The 24,311-nt window shown below is 42.8% G+C and overlaps 1 protein-coding gene across 2 annotated transcripts in view; it reads left to right on the top strand.

The window, feature by feature from the left end:
• Positions 1-24,311, top strand: part of SMOC2 (SPARC related modular calcium binding 2) — a 701,933-nt gene that overhangs the window by 631,849 nt on the left and 45,773 nt on the right. For both annotated transcript variants that reach the window (XM_063917728.1, XM_063917727.1), the window contains exons 10-11: positions 9,933-10,035; positions 21,874-22,121. In XM_063917728.1, coding sequence (XP_063773798.1) covers positions 9,933-10,035; positions 21,874-22,121 — 351 coding nt within the window. The remainder of the gene's footprint in view (positions 1-9,932; positions 10,036-21,873; positions 22,122-24,311) is intronic.

The raw sequence follows: 24,311 nt of genomic DNA, 5'->3' as shown, positions 1-24,311 counted from the left end.
TGCATCCTGGCTTATTGGCAGATCATAGAAGGAACAGAATCGCTACTACAGCAGCTGTTATTGGGGGGGAGGGGTAGGGGGGAGACCTTTGAGAGTGTCAAAATGGAGAAGTTGCCATAGCAGCCAATCAGCTTCTATCTGTTATTTATCTAGCACAGTCTCTAAAATGATAGTAAGAAACTGATTAGTTGCTATGGGTTACTTCTGCTTTATCTATTTCCAGAGCCGTGTGAATTGGAGGAACATCCCAGTGTATGCTAATCACTATGACAGCAAGTGCAGCCAAGACAGAGATGGAGATAAGTTATAGTGCACTGGAAGGCACAGACTATGTTGGCATCATGGATATAGATATAAGGCAGCGGTTCTCACACTGTGGTTTGCGTCCCTCTCAGTATTAAGTCACATTGATGACTCTTCAGATTTTTTTGACAGAAATCCAAGGAGTCTAAAATAAAGTTGCAGTGTCTGCTACTTCAGACTACTAGTTAAGGAACTCCAGCATTATTTGTGTGAGACCCCTTGAACCAGTGAGAGCCAATAACTAGTGAGTGCCAATAACAGCCCCCCTCTGTTCCCTTAGTCCAGTACTTAGGTTGCCACCTGGGCTTAGACATTTAGCAGTAGGGGCTCACACAATAGACTGGAGACCACAGTACAATGAGCTTGAGTATAAACTGAAGATAAATGTGAATAACACAGTATCACAGATGGTTAAGGTCAGGTCTGGGCCAGAATCTCAGCTAGGGCAGATGAAGCACTGTGAGATGGTATAACTTGCAGGCTGAGCACAGGGAACATTGAGGAGGCAGTCAAAGGGTTAGCACATTCTGGAGCAGGACGTGGGAACAGACAGGGTACAGATTAAGTTCCAGAAAAACAGATAATCAGCCAGAGTATCCACAGGACAGACAGAGTATCCACAGGATCTGGAGACATGGTCCAGCAACTTTCCCTGACAGAGTATAAACTATAACCGGCAGGGCATAACAGGAGTGACAGGCTTATAAGAGATTCTTCAACCAATTAACAGTGCCAGAGGAGAAAGGATCCGTGATGAATAACTATGTACAGCTGCAGCGCTGCTCGTTCTATACATAAGATGGTTGTAAGTGAGCAATCCCAGATCTCCCTGCGGCCGCCAAGCGTGAGGGTTACCTAACAACCAGCGGGGAATATCTGATCAGGACACTGACGTGACGCAACATCCTGGCTGCCTAGCAATGACTGAATCCTGCCAAAGAGACGATCCGCAGCAGCAGCTCACTACTCTACTTAGATGACTGGCTGAGAGATTTGAAGTGGGGAGACTTCAGGCAGTTCCAGTGATCAGCCTCTCTACAGTTAGGAGCTGATTGGCTGGTACTTTATCTCCACTGTATCACTCTCCAAGACTTAGTACATTTACACCAGAGAGAGATATAAAGGACAATGTATCAAACTATCTCAGCAAATGTTAAACCTACTGTATTCTATGACTACTGCTGTGGTCAAAAGGATCCAAGAAGGAGCAATACTGTATTAGTACCATTGTGGATATTAGCAGACAGTTCAGAATATACATATACAGTATGATTGTCAGCTTAAAAGGTGCCAGAAACTTTAACTCCTCTAGCACAGAGGTTTGTGGTTAGAAAATCTAGCCAGCAGTCCCAAATTCGTGGTAGCCTAACGTTTTATACTTTGTACATTTCTTACACAAGAAGATAAGCAACCATATTCTAGCAGGAGTCCAATTCCATGGGGAGCCATTACACTGCATGGGAATACAGTCTACAAAATACCTTACCTCCTCACCCACTTTAAGGGTATGGGTCGTTGGGTCGACCCAACTTAGGTCGACACTCATTAGGTCAACCACTGAAATTCGACATTGCCATTAGGTCGACATGCATTAGGATGACATGGACGTTAGGTCAACAGGTCAGAAGGTCGATATGAGGTGTTTGTTTTTGGTGTAGTTTTCTCCGTAAAGTGACAGGGAACCCAAATTAGTGCACTATATATAGATAGATGCAAAAAGCTGTTTTTGGGGTGCACTCTAAAGTCCAACGGATCTTACCTATATGAATGTGAACTGTGGATGTTCCATATACCTCATATAATGACACCCAAGATGTTATAATACAATTTTATTTTTAAAATACAAGTAAAACTTCAAGAATACATTATCTTGTACATAAAACAAATTTCAACTGATCATTGATTTGTCTGCCCGTACAGTTTTTTGTTAATACAGTGATTGGATTATAATAATAAAAAATTGTTTCACTATATATATATATATATATATATATATACACATATATATATATATATATATACATATATATATATATACATATATATACATACATACATACACAGGGCCAACACTAGGATTTTCATCACCCGGGGCAAGGCAGTGATTTGGCGCTATTGGAATACTAATTTGGCAGTAATTTGGCACTATTGGAATACTAATTTGGCAGTTATTTGGCACTATTGGGCTATTGGACCCCAAATGCCTTAAGCGTCACATGACCCCCAAGCAGCATGTTCCACTACATGCCCCGCTGTGTCCCCCCATACTGTACATTGCACTATATCACTGCACTATAGCATAACACTTCAGCACTGCACTACATTCCCCTATCCACTGCACTACATCACTATACTACATCACTACACTATATGCCCCTATACACTGCACTACATACCCTATATGCTGCACTACATAACTACACTACATTGCTATATATGCTACCCTACATCAGTGCACTACATGCCCCTATATACTGCAAAACATTACTACACTACATACCCTATATTAGGCCTGACGAACCTGTGGCTCTCCAGTTGTTGTGAAACTACAAATCCCAGCATTCCCTGTGACAGTTTTGTTATTAGGGAATGCTAAAACTGTGGCAGGGCATACTGGAACTTGTAGATTCACAACAGCTGGAGAGACACAGGTTGGCCAGGCCTGCCGAATATGGGGGGTAATTCCAAGTTGATCGCAGCAGATGGGCAAAACCATGTGCACTGCAGGGAGGGCAGATATAACATTTGCAGAGAGAGAGTCAAGGCCCATACACACTTGACGATAAAATGAATGACGTCGTTCATTTCAGCCCTCATCAACGACGTCGCTCATTGTATTGTCAAGTGTGTATGCATCCGACGACCACCGATGCGCGGCCCCGCAGGACGTTAACGACCCTCGCTTATCTGTGGAGCATGTATGCTCAATTTCCACTATGGTCGTTACCATGTGTATGGTGTGAAAGACCAACGACTAAGCCACTGTTCACCAGCTCATTATTTTAATAAACTGTTCAGCTTGGATGCTTCAACGATGAATGGTCTATGGTCTTTGGTCTTTGGTCTTTCGTCTTTCGTCTTTCGTCTTTGGTCGTTGGTAGTGTGTATGCTCATGTCGTTTGCTCAGCTGTTCAAGGGAAGTTCAAGGGAAGTCGTTAACGACGGTCGTTAACGATGTGTGCATCGTCAAGTGTGTATGGGCCTTTAGATTTGGGTGTGGTGTGTTCAATCTGCAATCTAAATTGCAGTGTAAAAATAAAGCAGCCAGTATTTACCCTGCACAGAAACAATATAACCCACCCACATCTAACTCTCTCTGCAAATTTTATATCTGCCCCCCCTGCAGTGCACATGGTTTTGCCCATCTGCTAAAAAATTTCCTGCTGCGATCAACTTGGAATTACCCCCATGGTACACTACATCATTACACTACATCCCCTTATATGCTACACCACATCAGCACACTACATGCCCCTATATACTGCAATACATTACTACACCAGATACCCTTTATGGTACACTACACCACTACACTACATCATCCTGTAAGCTACACCAAAATCCCCCCATCTGGGAGGCAAAGCAGAGGTTGATACTGCTAACTGGGAGCAGAGTGCTAATAATAAAGTTTGTCTTTAAACTCACCACAAAGCTGCTGTAGTGATTCTCTGAGGCTCTAAGGGGTCTATTTACTAAGCCTTGAATGGAGATAAAGTGGACGGAGATAAAATACCAGCCAATCAGCTCCGAACTGTCATTTTTCAAACACAGCCTGTGGCATGGCAGTTAGGAGCCGATTGGCTGGTACTTTAAGACAGTAGCCAGCATAGGAGAGATCCCAGGTACTGGAGCTCACCTGCACAGCATCGGAGCCAGCTGTGGGCAGACAGGTGGGTCAGAGACACTGCCCCGGGAGCCGTCGACTGTCTCACTGGTGTAGCACAGCACTGTCAGTTAAAAAACCCCAAAAACTTACTCCTCTGTAACTCCTCAGCACCCCGTCAAATCCTGCACCCAGGGCGCATGCCCCCTTAGGAACTCCCCCCCCACCCCCCCAGTTGCGGCCCTGATATATATATATATATATATATAGATAGATAGATATAGATAGATAGATATATTTTAGATAAACCATTCACAAAAAATATCTGCAATGACCAAAGAAAGAGCCTGCACGGTGGACAGTAAGTATGCTCCTTAGCTGTTAAACCAGTGAGGTGTTTTGCTGTGGTGCATACACACGGAGAGATTTTGGCTATGAGAGATTTTGACTAACTTTTCCCTTGAACTGGCAGTAGGAGATTTTGACTAACTTTACCAGAGATTTTGTCTAACTATGCAAGAGATTTTGGCTATGTGAGATTTTGGCTATGGGAGATTTTGACTATCTCATTTAAATAAGGGGATGAGTGTCATATATAGGACGATTTTACAGGGTGGCTGGTATTTAAATAGCTAAAAGTTTAAAAAAAAAATTTGCGTGGGGTCCCCCCTCCTATGTAAAACCAGCCTCGGGCTCTTTGAGCCAGTCCTGGTTGTTAAAATACAGAGGAAAAAATGAGTAGGGTTCCCCCATATTTAGACAACCAGCACCGGGCTCTGCGTCCGGTCCTGGTTTAAAAAATACGGGGGACAAAAGACATAGGGGTCCCCCGTATTTTTAAAACCAGCACCGGGCTCCACTAGCCAGGGAGATAATGCCACAGCCGGGGGACACTTTTATATTGGTCCCTGCGGCCGTGCCATTACCCCCCCAACTAGTCACCCCTGGCCGGGGTACACTGGAGGAGTGAGGACCCCTTAAATCAAGGGGTCCCCCCCTCCAGCCACCCAAGGGCCAGGGGTGAAGCCCGAGGCTGTCCCCCCCATCCGTGGGCGGTGGATGGGAGGCTGATAGCCTTTCAATAGTAATATTGTTCTTTACAGGTGGCCTACAGGTCCCAGCAAGCCTGCCCCTGCATGCTGGCACTTGGAGAACCACAAGTGCCAGCATGCCCGGACATAAAGGGCCCGCTGGCACCTGTAGTCCACCTGTAAAGAAAATATAAAAAAAAAAACACATTCTTTTAAAAATCCTTTATTAAACTGGGTCTTCACCTGGGGGCGGCGGCCTTTAAGCTCTTTTGCATGGCCGCCGCCTTCCCAGGGCTTCCGGCGTCTTCACCTGGGGGGGCGCCACCTCCCCAGGGCTTCTGGGGTCTTGCTCCGGCGTCTTCACCTGGTGGGCGGCGGCTGCTAAGCTCTTTTGCATAGCCGCCGCCCATCCAGGACTTCCACGGCGTCTTCAGGAGCTCTTCTCCGCTCCTCCTCCGCCGTCGGACTGAAAGCCGCTGCCTCGCGCTGACTTATATAAGTCAGCGGGAGGGGGCGGGGTGATGACGCGGCGAGCCGTGATTGGCTCGCGGCGGCCATCTTGAATTTCAAAAATGACGCTGAGGCGCCATTTTTTAAACTGGTACCGCTCCGCTGCCAAACTCTGCAAGAGAAAGGTAAATTTCCGCCGCCCGCACCGCTGCCGCAACCCGCCGCCGCCCGCACCGCCGCCGCCCACACCGCCACCCGCACCGCCGCCGCCCACACCGCCACCCGCCGCCGCCCGCACCGCCGCCGCAACCCGCCGCCGCCCACACCGCCACCGCAACCCGCCGCCACAACCCGCCGCCCGCACCACCGCCGCCTGCAACATCGCTATCGCTGGGAAAAATCACTGGCCTCTAGCGATTTTAACTAACTTTACCAGCGACATAGCCAAAATTGACTTGCCGGCACTGACTATTTTTCCCAGCGATAGCGACTTAGCGGGGACGCGCATCGCTATCGCTGCCTGTATACACACGGAGCGATCTGCACTAACTTTCTGAGCGATTTTGACTATATAGTCAAAATCGCTCAGTTATATCGCTCCGTGTGTATGCACCTTAAGTGTGACTATGCATTCAAAATATGCTGCACTCTACTATAGTATTTTCTGATATTTTATATTACCTCCTCTAACTTTCTCCCTCCTACCAGGTTCATCACACATCCCCTGTATTTATCACACAATCTTGGTCACACAGACACTCACTTTTACCATTAATGTTTTGGAGAGCAGAGGCCATCATTTTGTAGGAGTGTGGTATATGAGTTTTGAAAAAACTAATGGGGGAAAACCAAGCATTGGACACTTCATACCCCTTTCACAGTGCCAATGCCGGATCCCACCTGGGAATTGGAAATGGGTCCTTCCAGGGGTGGGATCCAGCATTGGACCCTGACAGGCGGCTTCCCGATACGGTAGTTTGCGGCGGGGGGCGGAGATGGCGCAGGGAGATGAGCTATTCTTTGCGCCGCCTCTCCCGATTGTAGTGAACGGGCCCTGGGTCGCATCGACCCGGAAGCCCGTTCACTCTGCCACTGACCCAGTATTCAACCCAGGAATAACACTGCTTTATTCCTGGGTTGAATTACCGGGTCGTGCAACCTGGTATTTCGACCATGGCACTTGAACACCGCACATCGACCTGTGTCGACCCGGAAATATGCTGGGTCGATACCGGGTTATTTGTGCAGTGTGAAAGGGGTATCACTGTTTCAGAATTGAAAAGTTAAATACTAATGGATAGATAGTCCATTAGTATTTGACTTTTGAATGATAAAACAGTGAAGTGTGCAAAGCTTGGTTTTCCCCCAATTTGTATTTTCTATGTTAAGTCGGGGAGTTGGTGATCCTTGGGGGTTCCCTGCTGCTGGACTTTTGGAAACGCAGGGTATATATCTGTTTTTTATGGTATATGAGTTTGACAATCATAATGTTGACATTCAGCACGTCGACACGAGAATGTTGACATTGTCTGAATGTAGAAATTGTCTAATAGTTGACATTTGACATGTCAACCTTCACTATGTGGACTCTTAGAATGTTGGCCATGCTCTCTAACCCTAATGCATTATGTCGTCATGCTGCATGTCAACATTGTAAATGATGTTGACACTCTGAATGTCAACATTCAAAATGGTTTGACATTACTGCATAGACATTGTGAATGTAGACAATATGATCTTTTTGTAGCACATGTCCTGTATCCCCTTTTTGTAGCACATATTTCGTCTTCACCGTGGTAAGAGGAGAGTAATGACATTGTATCTGTGTTGCAGCCACCTGTCCCAGACTCACGGACAGTGCTAGACAGTTCAGAGAATCAGGAAGATCGCCACTATTTCAGGGAGTCTCTGACATTCAGGGAGAGTTGGGAAGTGTGTATCAGCCTATGGGGATATTTAATTAGTGCCATTTTTTCAACCAGTTGAAAAAACTCCACTTTTCGCCCAGTTTTAAGTTGAATTTACATTCGACCTATTCAATGCCCATGCCGTTTTTTTGACTGGTCGAAAAATCCAGCACTGGCGAAAAGCACGTGTATTGGCAAGTTCGCCGCTGATACATGTGTTTTGGCCAATTCGTGGCGTTTTCACACGTTTTTGGCGCAATTTTCGCCCATGCCGATTTGACAAAAAAAATAAGTGAAACGGCATGGGTGAAAATGGATTTAAAAAAATGGCAAAAATGCCTGCAATTAAATACCCTGTGTCGAATTAGTGACGTTTTTTTCGAACAGTCGAAAAAAAGGCACTTAATTGCATACCCCCATGACTTTGAAGCTGATTTAAAAAAAAAACTGTATAACTAACAAAGCACCTACTGGCCATGAAACCGGCACTATCATATTTGCAGTCAACTTGGGCCTCTTAAAAACGTAATACCTTGTACAGTCTGAATTAACCTCTTGATTTGTGTATAACTTTATGTTCACTGGTTACTATTCTATAAATGTGCATTTTGTACCTTTGAGTGAAACAAATACATATACATTTGTAAACAATATTTTTTTTATTAAGCTCACATGTTATAATAAATTGTGTGCATCTCCTTATGTATACTGGACTTTAAATAACCATTAGGGTGTGCATGGTCTGGGACTCTAGAGATATATATATATATATATATATATATATATATTAAATAAATATATATATATATATATATATTAAATAAATATATATATATATATATATATATATATATAAATACTGCTAGTGCATGCATGATAATGTACCAGAATAATAACAGCTTTGCACTGTGGAAAATAAACCATAGTTCTGTCCAGTATAATGTAACATATGTATACTGTAGAATTCAAGAGCACAGTCTGGAACCTGATCCCTTCAGCACGGGGTGGGGGCCCTGGCAGTGGGGTCCATCAGAGGTTTCTCCTGTACCCCTGTGGGCCTGTCCGACCTTGGTTATAAATGTAGCACGCATTATTACTCTACAAACCCATGAATCTCATGAAGTCATCCAATGTCGAGATATACAGTATAATATTAGGGCTCTGTTCATGAAGCAGTGAAAAGTGTGGTGACGTGAGCCAGTGGAGAAGTTGCCCATGGCAACTAATCAGTATTGAAGAAACATTTATAATTTGCATACTATACAATTGTACGGAGCAGTGGATTGGTTGCCATGGGCAACTTCTCCACAGGCTCACTTCTCCACTCTCTTCACTGCTTCATGAATAGACCCCTTTGGGAGAGATTTATCAAATCTTGGACAGAGATTAAAGGCCAGTACTCACGGCCCGATGCTGGAGAGATGTGTGCTGAGCGAACCGCTCAGCACACATCTCTCCCGGCGCTCAGCACAGCGCGATCTGTGCTGAGCGTGCGGGGGGAGACGGGGGGCCGCTCACTTCACCCAGCGGGTGAAGTGAGCGACCCGCTAGATTGGCCTGCATGCAGGCCAATCTAGCAGCAGCGATAGCGATGCGCGGGGCTGCGCATCGCTATCGCTGTTAGGGCTACACACGGAGCGATCTTGCTGAAAATCTAAGCAATCTAGTCAGATTGCTTAGATTATCGCTCCGTGTGTACCCCCCTTAAGTGGAGAGAGATGAAATACCAACCAATTAGCTTCTATCTCGTCATTTTGCAGACTGTGCCCCGGTAGTAAAGTGAATCTCTGCAGAGAGCCCAAGCATTGGCAATTCATATGTGTTTGGAACATAGATGAATTACAGAAGGGCTGGCCAAACCGGTCCTCGAGATTTACCAACAGTTCATGTTTTTCAGGCATCCTGGGAATCTGTAGAATTGTCAGGAATGAATGCAGCATATCTTAATTAGTAATGACTACACCTGTGCACAAGCTAGGTGGTCTGGAAAATGTGTACTGTTGGTAGATCTCGAGGACTGGTTTGGCCAGCCCTGAATTACAGTATCAAAGCTTGGGCACACTTAATATTGAGATTGACCTTACTATGATCTTATATACTGTATGTCAGCACTGGATGAATTAATGAGCGCTATGAGTTTGTAATGTTGTTTTCTTATAGTATATAGTGATAACTACTTATACAATTGTTTTATAGTTTATGTTTACTCTTTTTTTATTGTGCTTATAACTGAACATATTTATTTAGTGATTAAATTTATACTATGCTTTCGTTACTTCTAGTTATAACATTTTTACAGGTTTCAGTTTTGTACGCCTTGTGTTTAAGAAAACAATCTACACTATTTAGGCGATCATTTTTCCAAAATATACACGTTGTGCTTACATTATTTACAAATATTGTTTAAAATGATTACAGGTTGTCCTGGAGCAAAGAAGAATGAATTCCTGACAAGCGTATTGGATGCACTGACCACAGATATGGTTCATGCAGTCTCTGACCTGACATCCTCTTCCAGCAGGTAAGCGAAGGGGGAAAAAACTAAACTGACCGTAAGCTGTTTTGAAATATCTACGTACATATTTGTAGCATTTATGAACCCGAGTAAAACCGAGTAAAACCGAGTAAAACCGAATCCGCTCATCACTACATTTTGCAATGATTTCATCGTTAGTGAATAACAGACGAGAGTACGGGACAGGTGCCCTACAAAACAAGGAACGCAGAATTGGACAAAGTTGGACAATTCAGCTCTTGCTGATTCCGTTTCCTATGATGCTCAGTTACAGCACAGCATTTGCCGGGATAGGAGTCAAATAAATGACACATGGGATTTTTTTTCTCATCCCTAGTTCTTCAGCTATAAAAAGACCTGACTGTTAGCCACGTGGACAAATAATCTCTTGTTTCAAGTGTTGATCCTTTAAATAAATATTTTAACAATACCATACACAGTCATATGGTGTGTGACAGTGCAAACGTAAACTTGTAGCACCTCACTAAAGCACAACAGATAAACAGGGCTAAAACATTTGGCTTGAGAAGCATCTTAAAAGTAATCCTGACAGAATGGAAAAATACACATTCAGTGCCAGAAATCTTTTTTTCCCCCCACAAGACACAGATCCATTCTATCAGTCTTACAAGAGTGATGTCTATGTGTCAAGGTAGGAAACACATGCAAGCCAGCTGGATTAATAAACTAACATGGCAGCCAGTTTACAGGTGAGGGAGAGAGCTACAAAACATAAAGTTGTCAAGTTGGAAAACTGAGGTCTAATTAATTGCTTTATAAAGGAGTTATGTCAAGTTGCTAAAAGAAAACATTAATGTCTGAATGCTTGGCAGCTGTATAGTTTGTTTCTCAACCACTTTGTCTGGATGAGAAGTTCCCTACAGGATTCACTGATATGTTTTATAGTAACAGATGCCAGCAGCCATGCAGATGTTACAGTATGTGCAAATCCACCATGACTCCTGTTTCAACATTTTTTTTGAAATATATAAGAAAGAAATAAGCACATGTTGTGTAACCAGGGTCTAACAGTCTCAGAAGTCTTTCAGAGCAAAGGTGAAAATATAACAGGCACAATTGAGGAGCAAGATAATAAATTATAGGAGCCAAGTGCAACCATATTCAGTAGATCTTAAGAAAACTTAGGTGCCAGTTGCAAATCTCTGTCGTTGCTACCTGGTTCCCTGAGATTGACCAGCCATGATTTACTGTAGATCAACTGCAGATTAGATGAAAACAAGCAGAGGCATTATTGCTCCTCTACAGCTGAGGAATACTAAAATAAATAAGGCTCATGGTTCTCCTTGATTGATAGTGGATGGAAATGACCACCCAAAATACAACACTTAGCAGGAATTTATTCCTAGTAGCAAATCACTGAATTATTATTGTCACCAAAGCTCTATAAAGCAGTTTTGACCCTTAGGTTCACTGAGTTGGTCATATGCTTTACTGCACGACAACACTTTTCTCTTGCGAATGAGAAACATCGTCACATAATTATCGAGTAACACTTAAAACATAAAGTTCCAGTGCAGCCAAGCTTACTGTCCTCACTTTATTCCTATTAGTTTTTCAAAGTTACTTAGCTGTGTCCATAGATATGGGATCATACCACAATTGTTGTATTTGGATGTGTGGCAAGGGCAAATAGGAAGCAAGTATAATAAGTGTGGAAGTTATAAATGTTCTGATAAAGAACAGAAAACATAGGAAACAACAGAAGGAAAAAAAAAGAGCAGGGAGTTCTCCAAGAGGGTAAATGTAGAGGATAATAAGCAGACTGACAGCAGAGAATACTGATTTAGAAAGGACGGGTGTAGTATGGTATGCCGGCGGTTGGGCTCCCGGCGACCAGCATAACGGCGCCGGGAACCTGACCGCTGGCTTACCGACAGTGTGGCGAGCGCAAATGAGCCCCATGCGGGCACGGTGGCGCACTACGTGCGCCACGCTATTTTATTCTCCCTCCAGGGGGGTCGTGGACCCCCACGAGGGAGAATAAGTGTCAGTAGGCCGGCTGTCGGGATTCCGGCGCCGGTATACTGTGCGCCGGGATCCCGTCAGTCGGCATACTGAAGACCACCCAGAAAGGACAATGGGGAGAGAGTTGTAAGTATAATTAGGTAAGCTGAGATGTACAGTACAGTAAAGTGGGCAGCGCATGTGAGTGTCTGGAGGGTCTCATTCATGTGCTATGAATTGTCTTGGGTGAGTTAGGAGACTTGGAGGTCTATTCATGAAGCAGTGAAAAGAGTAGAGAAGTGAGTCAGTGGAGAAATTGCCCATGGCAACCAATCAGATGCTCTGTATAATTTTATAGTATGTAAATTATAAATGTTACTTCAATGCTGATTGGTTGACATGGATCACTGTCTCACTTCTACACTGTTTTCACTGCTTCATGAATAGACTCCTTAAGCTGGCCATACACCTAAAGATTGATTGATGTATGGGAACAAATGACAAGTGACCATTTGCTCCGAAATGCTTAAAAACTGACAAAAACGATCGTTCAGACAAATTGATTAAATCAAATGGATTTAACCAATTTGATTGACAATTTTTGTCTGTTTTTCAGTGTTTGGGAACAAATGGTTACTTGACATTTGCTCCCATACATTACTAGATTTTCGTTCCAACTAGCGAGATTGGACAATCAATTTTTAGGTGTATGGCCAGCTTTAGGTGGATTTAGGTTCAGCTGAGTTGCCTCCTGTAGAATGCAGAGTACATGGGGGGTAATTCCAAGTTGATCGCAGCAGGATTTTTGTTAGCAATTGGGCAAAACCATGTGCACTGCAGGGGAGGCAGATATAACATGTGCAGAGAGAGTTAGATTTGGGTGGGGTGTGTTCAATCTGCAATCTAATTTGCAGTGTAAAAATAAAGCAGCCAGTATTTACCCTGCACAGAAATAAAATAACCCACCCAAATCTAACTCTCTCTGCACATGTTATATCTGCCTCCCCTGCAGTGCACATGGTTTTGCCCAATTGCTATAAAAAAATCCTGCTGCGATCAACTTGGAATTACCCCCATGGTCTTGGAGGATTAGGCTAGTCTGACGCCTGGCTGCATTGATGCTCTAAAATTGAAGTAATGAAATACTGCTTGTATTGTTGACACAATGCTTCTTTATTGTATAAGACCTGTATACTTACAGCATAGTGCAGGTATGCTGGGGAATTATATGGTGCTCCTGCACATTTCATCATAGAGTTAACTGTTTCTGTTATACTTAGTGTATGTTATACAGTATGTGTCTGTTATTCCACAGTATAACATTAATACAGTTTATGATGTAATTACATGAATTCATCTATAACTTCCATTGTTTGTAGTATAAGGTAATGTGTGCTGTATAATAGAGACTTTTCTAGTGGCTGACCACACCCTCTTGGTGCTTGGCCACACCTCTTTTCTGGTTATTCACACCTTTTAGTGGCATGCAGTGCTTTCCCCTGGTGGGACCTCTATTCCCAAGTCCAACATTGATTGTGGCTCTTTCGTATATTACTTATCTCACCTTAAATAAGCTTTCTCAGAGACGCCCACTCCTCTTTGTTGGGCCATGATTCCAGCAAGGTGTCTCGCTAGATGTCTCGGCAAACGTGTGTGAGGAGGATATTAGAAAGATTTTACACCAATCAAGAAAAAGCAAAGATTATGTGAAATTAATTCAGATAAAAATTCATACATTTATAGTGTTCCTTCTAGGCTGTTTCAGCAGGGTGCTGCACCCTGCCCATTTTTGAAATGTGAAAAAGTACCCTGCCCTTTTTCAGTGCACCCTGCAGGATCATAAATCACCCCCTTGTATACAGAATGTAACAGTCAGAGTGCATGTTATAATATAGTTGTCTACTCCTTGCCTACCTCTGGAATTGGAAACAATTTCTATCCTCAATGAAATGGATGGCAGAGGAGGCACTGTAAATGGCATCACTGGAGTGATTGCCTGCATAACACAGCACTCTGATGAAGTGGGAAAGAACAGGGTAAGCAGCGAGCATGTACTGCTTGCACTGTTTCCTTAGTAGAAGAACAGACTTTTATTTTGTACCTATACTGTATATTTTAACCCACTGCTTAACTTTTCTGTTTTATAACACATAAGTATTACAACTACTGTACTTCAGCAATGGAGGAGACATTTATTATTATCTACTTATTATGCATATACTGTAGCCATTCTTTCAAGAAGACTGGACAAATATAGTATTTTTCTCAGTACAGATGTTGGGTGTTACATGGGTGTCCTATATGTATATAGGGGTAAATGATACATTAAGGGAAAAATATATGTATAAAAACTATAAACATATGCGCTATGCTTTGTGCACAAAGCGTCACAACAAAAATGTGCCCTTCGAAAACTGGCTGGTTACTAAGTGACAGCAGCAGCACAAACACATGGCAGTTTATAGCACATCTATGAAACATTGCCACACAGCAGTGACAGAAATGAAAAGTGGTATAAGATAGAACTGTCCTTGGGCCCTCCCACCACCCTTATGTTGGTTATTATAAAGGACATGTGCAGTTTAACAAACCAAACATTTCAGTGACAGAGCCCCCCCACAAAACAAGCTACCAATGGCTTAAGTCATCTTCAGTTGCAAGATGTCATCATCACTGCCATCCTCACCCTCGCCAGTGTGTACATCATCCTCACACAATATCAATTCATCCCCACTGGAATCCACCATTACAGAAGCAGGGTTTGACTGGCCCACAGGGGTACAGGGGAAACCACTGGTAGGCCCCACTGCCTGGGACCCCTCCAGATCCTCTTCCAGAGATCAGGTTCCAGACTATGTTCTTGAATTATACCATATACGTACAGTATGTTACCTAATACTACACAGGACTATGGTTTATTGTCTACAGTGCATTGCTGTTATTAATCTGCTACATTATCATGTATGCACTAACAGTATTAACTAAATATATTTATCAAAGGGCCCAGGCCATTCTTTGTCTAATGGTTAGGAAAATAAATATAGAGACTGGCCACACTCTCTCTGGAGTCTGGCCACACCCCTAAATATGGGCCCCTACCACTGTGTTCCCCTGGTGGGCCCTTCATGCCCCAGGCCGACAATGTACAGAAGTCCCTGTACTTTGATGTAATTGCTGGTAAAGGTCTTCCTTGTGGAATTTGTAGTTAATTTTGATGAACATAATCTTTTGCACATAGGCCCTCATTCCGAGTTGATCGCTAGCTGCTTTCGGTAGCAGTACCGCGATCAGACTAAAAATCGGCACTTCTGCGCATGCGTACGGGCCACAGTACGCACGCGCAAAGTACTTTCACACAAAACTATGCAGTTTTACACAAGGTCAAGGGACGCTTTTAAGTCGCTCTGCTGATAGGTGAGTGATTGACAGGAAGTGGGTGTTTCTGGGTGGTAACTGAGCATTTTCCGGGAGTGTGCTAAAAAACGCAGGCGTATCAGGTAAAAACGCAGGCATGCCTGGGGAAACGGGGGAGTGGCTGGCCGAACGCAGGGCGTGTTTGTGATGTCAAAGCAGGAACTAAACTGACTGAAGTGATCGTAAGGTAGGAGTAGGTTTGGAGCTGCTCAGAAACTGCATACATTTTTTTACGAGCAGTTCTGCTAACTTTTCGTTCGCACTTCTGCTAAGATACACTCCCAGAGGGCGGCGGCTTAGCATTTGCACTGCTGCTAAAAGCAGCTAGCGAGCAATCAACTCGGAATGAGGGCCATAGTCTCCTAAGCCGATCTCTGACAAGGTTCCCGGCTGTGCTCAAAACTCTTTCTGAGTACACATTGGAGGGTGGTCAACTTAATTAAAGCAAAGTCGGTTTGTACAAGGGCCTCCAAATTATTATTTTTGTCTTCCAGTAGTCAAAGGGACTCTGTGAAATGCCTGTTTGTATGCTATCATTAAAATAACCATCCACCATTCTTTGGATAGTGATCGTATTAGATGGAGTTTTGTTAGAGGTGTCACTAGCTTTTTTGCAATTCTTTAGACCTGGCTAGATGTCAAAATGTTGTGTTGATTCCTCTGCATCACTACTAAGACTTTTGGGAAGGTTGAATTTTTTTTGAGGTGATGTTGTAGTGCCTTTTGTCACTTGAGCTGCCAACTTGCTCACCACGAGCTCTATGCATCTCTTAAGATCTAGGTACACTGGAAACATAGACACAATGTATGACTTAAACCTAGGATAAAACACGGTTGCTAAAATGTAGTTATCCAATTTGAAGATATTGCCAACCCTTGGATCCTTGCAAAGCAAACAAAGGACTTGCTCTATAAGTCCGACATACTTAGCGGAATCTTTTCATTTCATCTCCTCCTTCAATTTCTCAAGCTGATTTTCCAGAAGTCTAGCAGGTCCTGACTCAAGCTAGCAGTGTCTGCACTAACTTCACAGGTGGCTACTTCAAAGGGTTTCAGCACCTTGCAGAAGATGGAAATTATTTTACACTGCACTGGAGTAAGCTACATTCTCCCTCCTCTCCCTATGCCATGGCTTGTTGTTTGTGTATGGCTTTTTGCTGTTCCTCCTGTCGCATCAGTTGGAGGAGGGCAAATTGAAATTTACTTGCAAGTGCTGCAATCTCCTGCATGCTGTTGATTAAAGCCAAAAATGTCCCAAAATATTTCAAGCCACAGACAGCATCTCCTGCCCGCCACTGTCATGTTTTAAAAAAAACCTGTACCACCAAGTTGATCATGTGAGAAAAACAGGGCATGTGTTTGAATTCATCCAATATGAATGCTTTCGCAATATTTGTGTTGTAATCAGAGATCACAAATCCCTAAGAAAGTCGAAGTGGGGTAAGCCATTTTACTATGACAACCCTTAACTTTTCTAAGAGGGTTGTCAGTGGTATGCCTCTTAGTGAAGCCAGTGGTACAGAATAGCCTGCCTCTGAATGAGCTGGCATTGTTTTTTAGACACTGCTGCTGCTGCTGCTGCTGAAGGCAATTCACCCACCCAGTGGGCTGTCTCAGTCATAAAAATTTTTGTTTGGCCACTACCGCTTATCCACATATCTGTGGACAATGGGTGCAATGGCATTTTCTAGGCCAATAATTTGCTTTTTTTTAATGTCCTGGTACAGGCAAGGTATTGCTTGTCTAGTAAAATGGAACCAAGATGGAATTTGGTAACGGGGACACAGGGTCTTAGTTAACTGTCTAAAAGCCTCTGCATTAATGGCGGATATTAGCTGTAGATAACCATCATGGTGTCAGTGATTTGCTGTGTGACTGGTGTCAGCTATCATACTTGATTCCCCTAGCAAAGGATTGTATAACAGTAATTTTTTTTTCAATACTAGCATACTTGGTCCCCTTCTGGGATGAAGACCCATTTCCATCATCAGCAGCAGGCCTAGTGCGGAAGGATTCTTCTAAGGAATCCAAGATAGGGGAGGAGTCACTCAGCCTTATCAAATTTGATGCAGGACTAACTCTGATCACTACTGAGGATATTGAAGATGAAGGTGTTGGCGGTGGAAGTTGCATGTGCTGGAATCTAGTTGAGAGACGGGAGCTAGCTGATGCAGGAATGCTTGTTGTTATTTTTTAGCATAAGTTTCTGATGTTGACAAAAACCTTTCATGAACTTGCTGCATATGACATAACAGGGAGAAGGTTCCTAGATGGTTAATGTCCTCACCTCTACTTATGGTGGTTTTACAAATGTTACAGATGGCTTGACAATTGTCAGGATTTGGGTAAAATAATTCCATTCATAAGAGGTGGATTTTTGGTCCTATACCCAGGCATGACAGTGGCCTTCTTCTTTAATGGCCAAGAGCTTGCATCCACTAGTGCCTGACTTACGCATACAATATCCTCATCATCAGCATCCTCATTAGTGCAGGCATCAGCTCCACAAATATCCACCTCATCTTCTTGCACTTCCATGGTGGCATTCTCAATTTTTATACCACTAGATATACTTCTTCTGCTCATTCCCACATTTGCAGAGAGAGCAGAAATGGTGGAAGGTGGCTTCTCTGTGAACACAGTATCAGAAAAGTCAGGCTTACACATAGCTCTCATGGACACACTTAAACTTTCCTCAGGAATTTATGACATTTCTGTTTCTGAATGCACAGTTTGTTCTACTGCCTTGGTTTTAATCTTTTTAAACCTCTTCTATGCTCTGAGTAAAAAGGTCTTGCACCATTATGAGGCAGAAGAAGATGCCTCACTGACAGTTGCAGAACTACCACTCATAAATAAAGGCCAGAGTCTTTCCTTGCCACTGCGATTGGTGAATGGTATGTTGCCAATTTTATGTTTTTCAGCAAACCAAACTTTCCCTTTATTAGTGGTGTTTTTTCTTTACCACTGTATATTGTTTTTTTTACATTTTAGATGCCCTGACGTAAACCCTCTATGCACTTGAGCATCGGCTTTAGTAGATGACGTTGTAATACTACTATCGTCATCATGACTGTGAATGCACTGCTACTTTAGATGGGCACAGCACAGCCAATTTAACCAGCAGAGTACAGCACAGCACACAGCATGGTGTCATGTATACACTATGCACAGCACAGCCACATGTTATGAGTCTGGATACAGCACAGCCAATTTAACTAGCAGTGTACAGAGCAGCATACAGCAGTGTGCCTGAGAACAGAGTGAAATGGCTCAGAGTCACATCTCTAGTTTTTACACGAACTGTAATAAAATACTAGTAGGTTAATTGGCTTCTGATGAAGAATAAACCCTAGTGTGGGGGCGTAACTAGAACTTTGTGGGGCCCATAGCAAACTCTTGGGACCCCCCCCCCCCCTGACTCCCCAGCCTTTGTCACTACATTGCCCCTTAGGGGCAGGAGAGAGAGGGGAGTGTGAGAGAGAAAGAGGGTGCCAGGGGGAGAGAGAGTGAAAGAGAGAGAAGATAAATTTAGAGAGGGAGAGAGAAAGAAAGAGAGAGAGGGTTTTCATGGAAAAAGAGGGAATGAGAGAAAGAGAGACAATGTCAGGGAGAGAGAGAAAGAGTAGGAAGAGAGAATGTTAGGGAGAGAGAGGGGAAAGAGAGAAAGAGGGAGAAGGAGCGAGCAGGAAAGACACTACTTGACCACAGCAGAGGATGGGAGTGGAGAGGCATAGACGGACGGACAGGGATTGACAGACTGGGGCATGGGCCGACAGACAAATGGACAGAGCCCAATATGTGGGCACTAATGGACAGATGGACAGACAGAGCACCATATGGGGGTAAAGATGTACAAACAGGAGGGGACATGCACAGACAAATGGACGATAGAGCACCATATAGGGGTATACACAGACAGGAGAGGGCATAGATGAACAGATGAACGGACGGCAGGGGGCATATACCGACAGACGAACAAACAGAACCCCATATAGGGGAATAGACAGATGGACAAGAGGGGGCATACACAGACAAAAGGATGGATAGAGACTCATATGGGGGTATAGACGGACAGGCAGGAGGGGGCATAGATAGACGGATGGACGGAAGGGGGCACAGACGGACAGGCAAACAGACAAAGCACCATATGGGGGCATAGATGGGCAGACAGGAGGGACATACACAGACAAACGGACGGATAGAGCATCATATGGGGGACAGATGGGAGGTGGCAGAGATGGCCGTATGGACATTGGCGGACAGACAGACAGACAGAGCACCACATGGGGTCATAGATGGACAAGCTCATGGACAGGAGGGGGCATAGACAGACAGACGGTAGGGGGCATAGACGGACAGATGAGAGGGGGTGTAGATAGACAGACATGGCTGGACTATCTAACTATAAAAGGTGCAGTGGATTCAGCTGTTATGTGACTTTGCGGCTGGGGAGGGTCAATCCCATGGCACCCTCTAAAATGTATTATTACTTCATATTTTTTCTCCTTAATTTTTTTATTTTTAATCACTGCTGCCATGCCGGGTTCTGGGCTCGGCAGTGTACTATCTTGTAGGGACGAGCGAGGCAAAGCTGCTTATTCTGGAGAATTAGTAAGTGTGGCTGCATCTGAAGTAGCGGCGTCGGCGGTGTACGGCTGATGGATATTGCACTGTGCAAGCACAATCAGTGCGCGTCCGTCAGCTGCCCCTGCGCAGCTGCTGCAGGCGCAGGCACGCTTCCAGAATCTGTAGAACAAGCAGCTCCACCTCCCTCCTCTCTGCCAGTAAGTACACTGCCGGGCCCCAAATCCGGCGTGGCAACAGTAATTAGAAATAAAAAATGTTTTTTAGATGGTGCAATGGGATTGCGTTTGGGGCAGCCCCCCCCCCCCCCAATCCGCCAGACTCCATAGCCGCTGCATCCCCTGCACTCTCTATAGTTTTGCCACTGCCCTATATGTGTGCCCGTTTGTGTCCATTTGACAGGGAACATACTAGATTGTAAACTCGACTGAGGGGAGGGACTGATGTAAATGACTGAAATATTTTCTGTAAACTCTGGTGAATATGTGTGCGATAAATATCTGTTACTATATAGGAAGAAGATTCTGTACAGTGCACCCGGAAAGTATTCACAGCGCTTCACTTTTTCCACATTTTGTTATGTTACAGCCTTATTTTAAAATGTAATAAATTATTTTTTTCCCTCAAAATTCTATACTCCATACCCCATAATGACAACATGAAAAAAAATTTGAGAGATTTTTGCAAATTTATTCAAAATAAAAAAATAAAAAATCACATGTACATACTGTAAGTATTCACAGCCTTTGCCATGAAGCTCAAAATTGAGCTCAGGTGCATCCTTTTTCCACTGATCATCCTTGCACATGTGGTAAATTCAGTTGATTGGGCATAATTTGGAAAGGCACACACCTGTCTATATAAGGTCCCACACTTGATAGGGCATGTCTGAGCACAAACCAAGGATGAAGTCAAAGGAATTGTCTGTAGACCTCCGAGACAGGATTATCTCGAGGCACAAATCTGGGGAAGGATACAGAAAAATATCTGCTGCTTTGAAGGTCCCAATGAGCACAGTGGCCTCCATAATCCATAAATGGAAGAAGTTCGGAACCACCAGGACACTTCCTAGAGCTGGCCAGCTGTCTAAACTGAGCGACTGGGGGAGAAGGGCCATAGTCAGGGAGATGACCAAGAACCCGTTGGTCACTCTATCAGAGCTACCTCATTCCTCTGTGGAGAGAGGAGTACCTTCCAAAAGGACAACCATCTCTGCAGCAATCCACCAATTAAGCCTGCATGGTAGAGTGGCCAGACGGAAGCCACTCCTTAGCAACACACACAGAAAACGTCAGGTTTCCGCCCAGAAATGCCAGCTTCCTGTTAGTCAAACAGCGGCTGTTTTGCGTTTACGATCTGTACGTATTTTCTGTTGCTATTACCTCTTGATCATGCGCATTGCGAACGCTATGCATGTGCAGTCATTCAATAACCAATCCATTTGCGATTACTCTAATTAGCGATTATGCTGAATTAAGCTCTAAGTTCACTCTTTCAAGGACTTTTTCGACTTTTTCAAGGCCTGTATATAATAAATTCAATAATATTGCTCACTCACTTTTGTGCAGAGTACACTAACGCTGTATGTATGTATGTAGGAATAAATAATGAGTCCCATACATCTATGGGCTGATTCCCCTGTTAAGTGAATCAACAAAAAACTGCATGTCCAAAATCATGACCCGCTGATCCTGATTATTATTTGGGCCAAAATCAGCTAATTGAGCATTTCCAACAGATTGGATTTCCCCAGTCCCCCAACCCAGGCATCAGAAGATCTGGGAATTGAGCTCAATAAAATATAAAGATACTAAATCCATACCATTGTGCTGCAGATGTGTACACTTATATTATTGTTTTGCATTCATTTCACATTAGGGTTTCAGAACCTGATCCTAATCATACCTTGGAAGAAAGAGTTGTTCACTGGTACTTCAAGCAACTTGATAAAAACTCAAATGGAGATATTGGCAAAAAGGAAATCAAGCCCTTCAAGAGATTGTTGCGGAAGAAATCTAAACCCAAAAAATGCGTGAAGAAATTTGTAGAGTATTGTGATGTAAATAATGACAAGTCTCTGTCGGTCCACGAATTAATGGGATGTCTTGGCGTAACTCAAGATGATGGTAAGGCAACACTAAAGAATAGTTTTCACAAACAATATAACTCTCTTTTACACTAAAGCACAAAATATTTAGCTTAGTATATTATAGTATTTTCTGTAAACATTTAGCTTATTTTACATTTCCCAGTTGAACATACTGAATTGTTACGTTGGATTTACTTTACATTTAGTAAAAGGATTCCCACAATTCTTCACATCTGAGAGATAATAATGCACTTTTTATGGTTTGTCTTACACCTGAAAAGGGCAGATTATTTTCAGTGGTGTAGTTTGCTATGATACATTATGGAATTTTAAAATTGCATTGACTTTGTAGTCATATTGTATTTCTATTATTATTATTATTATTATTATTATTAACATTCAGTTCACCCATTAAATGCATTGGTGACCTTCTGAAAGCAATATATTACCAAAATGTAAGTTTTGAGGTGTTGCACAAACAAACCAAGCAAAACATGGGTAGTATCACTTTTTTTTTAATACAAATGATTATTATTGCATGTTTCTAAAACAAAATGTAATTGCTTATCATACTTTTTGGAATCACTTGTTTTGGATTGGTGTTTAATCTCAGACTGCAGTTCACAAACCTCAAGTTCAATCCGCATGTCTCCAGTTTAAGCACACTTTGTGATAAGATCCTATTTCTCTTTGCAAATGCACAAATGTAAGCAAGACCTTTGTGTTTACAACTCTTCTTGTCAGAGTTGTTTTACCTTATTATAGCTCAATTAGTTAAGCCGAAAACTTGGGTGTGATACATTTGTTAGACATTCACGATATTATGTCAACAGTTGAATGTGTCGACATGTTCATAATGTCAGCATTGACCATGTCAACATTCACCATGTTAACAGTCTTGACATAACGGCAACTCTAACATTAACCCTAATGGAAATTATTACAATATTGACATTTCCGATGTTGACATTCTGTCAGTGTTGACATTTTGCAGGTGTCGATGTTAATGTTGAAAATTTAAACATGTCAATATCATAATTTTTGCTGTCCACATTGTGAATGTCATCTCATCTTAAGTAGAGACATTCTGAGCATTTTGAAAATGATATATTTGTCTCAAAAGGAAATAAATATATATATATATATATATATATATACTGTATATATATATATATATATATATATATATACATACTGTATATAGGGTTTTAGATTACCTCTACAAAAAGTTTTATTGAGAGAGACTTTATATGAATCAGGAAAATTTGTCCCATCTATTGTTTTTATTGTTGACTAATTTGAGTTTGTATGCTGTCGGATATCATATGCTATGTTCCAGAATAGCTCCATATCTGTATGTCTGTTTACCTATCTATTGATCTTGCTCATGGTTCAGATGTATTGCCCTTATCAATAATTCCCAGGAATCGGTAGATGCGCAAAACATTTTATTTTCTGTTACTAATAATTGAGTAAAATGGACGAATAACACTAAAGGTGTGTTCCTTGCATTCTGCTCTCTCTTAGTGACATTCTGTTCCCCTACACATGCCAGCCAACCCAGGAGCGTATAAACTGGGGAAGGGGGGAGCAGAGGTGGCAGTTGCCCCCCCATGATCTTCTATACAAAAGTGAATGGGGGTGAATGTCACTACTGTTTATCAAAAGAAAAGTTTATTCATGTGTGTTATGTGTACATTTTCTTCTTGCAAAAGCTTTTTTATTTTCTTTATTAGAAGTAGAGATGTGCGGCGGGCACTTTCCATGTTTTGTGTTTTGTGTAATAAGATCATTTTCCTCCTCGATGTGGCCATCATCTTCTAGAGGTACTCTAAGACTTTTTCCTTTGCAATTACTGTATGTGCAGCATATTGCATAAAATAACTTTTAGGGGGTATCCTGGACCCATTTTAGGATAAGTTCCCGGACCTGTGTGTTATCGCGACTCTGAGGGATGGTCATCAGGGATTATACTTCATGTGCCGGAGGCATGCAAAGCACAATCTCTGATAAGTGCTGGGTATCGGGGCTAATTGGTTAGCCCCTGGCGAATCTATTAGCCACAGAAAATCACGACAGCTAATTGGACACCGCCTTTAATTTTCTAAGGCAAACATTTCCAATTCTTACAATGTACGTTTCCTCTAACTTAATATAAAACCATATTTTTAGGAAAATCAAATACAAATGTAAATGTTTCTCTAAAATCACACTATGAGATGTTTTA

Source organism: Pseudophryne corroboree, chromosome 4 (genome assembly GCF_028390025.1).
Source record: "Pseudophryne corroboree isolate aPseCor3 chromosome 4, aPseCor3.hap2, whole genome shotgun sequence".
In the NCBI taxonomy this organism is placed as follows: domain Eukaryota; kingdom Metazoa; phylum Chordata; class Amphibia; order Anura; family Myobatrachidae; genus Pseudophryne; species Pseudophryne corroboree.
Note: the sequence above shows the minus strand (reverse complement) of the source record. Positions and strands in the feature narration are given on the sequence as shown.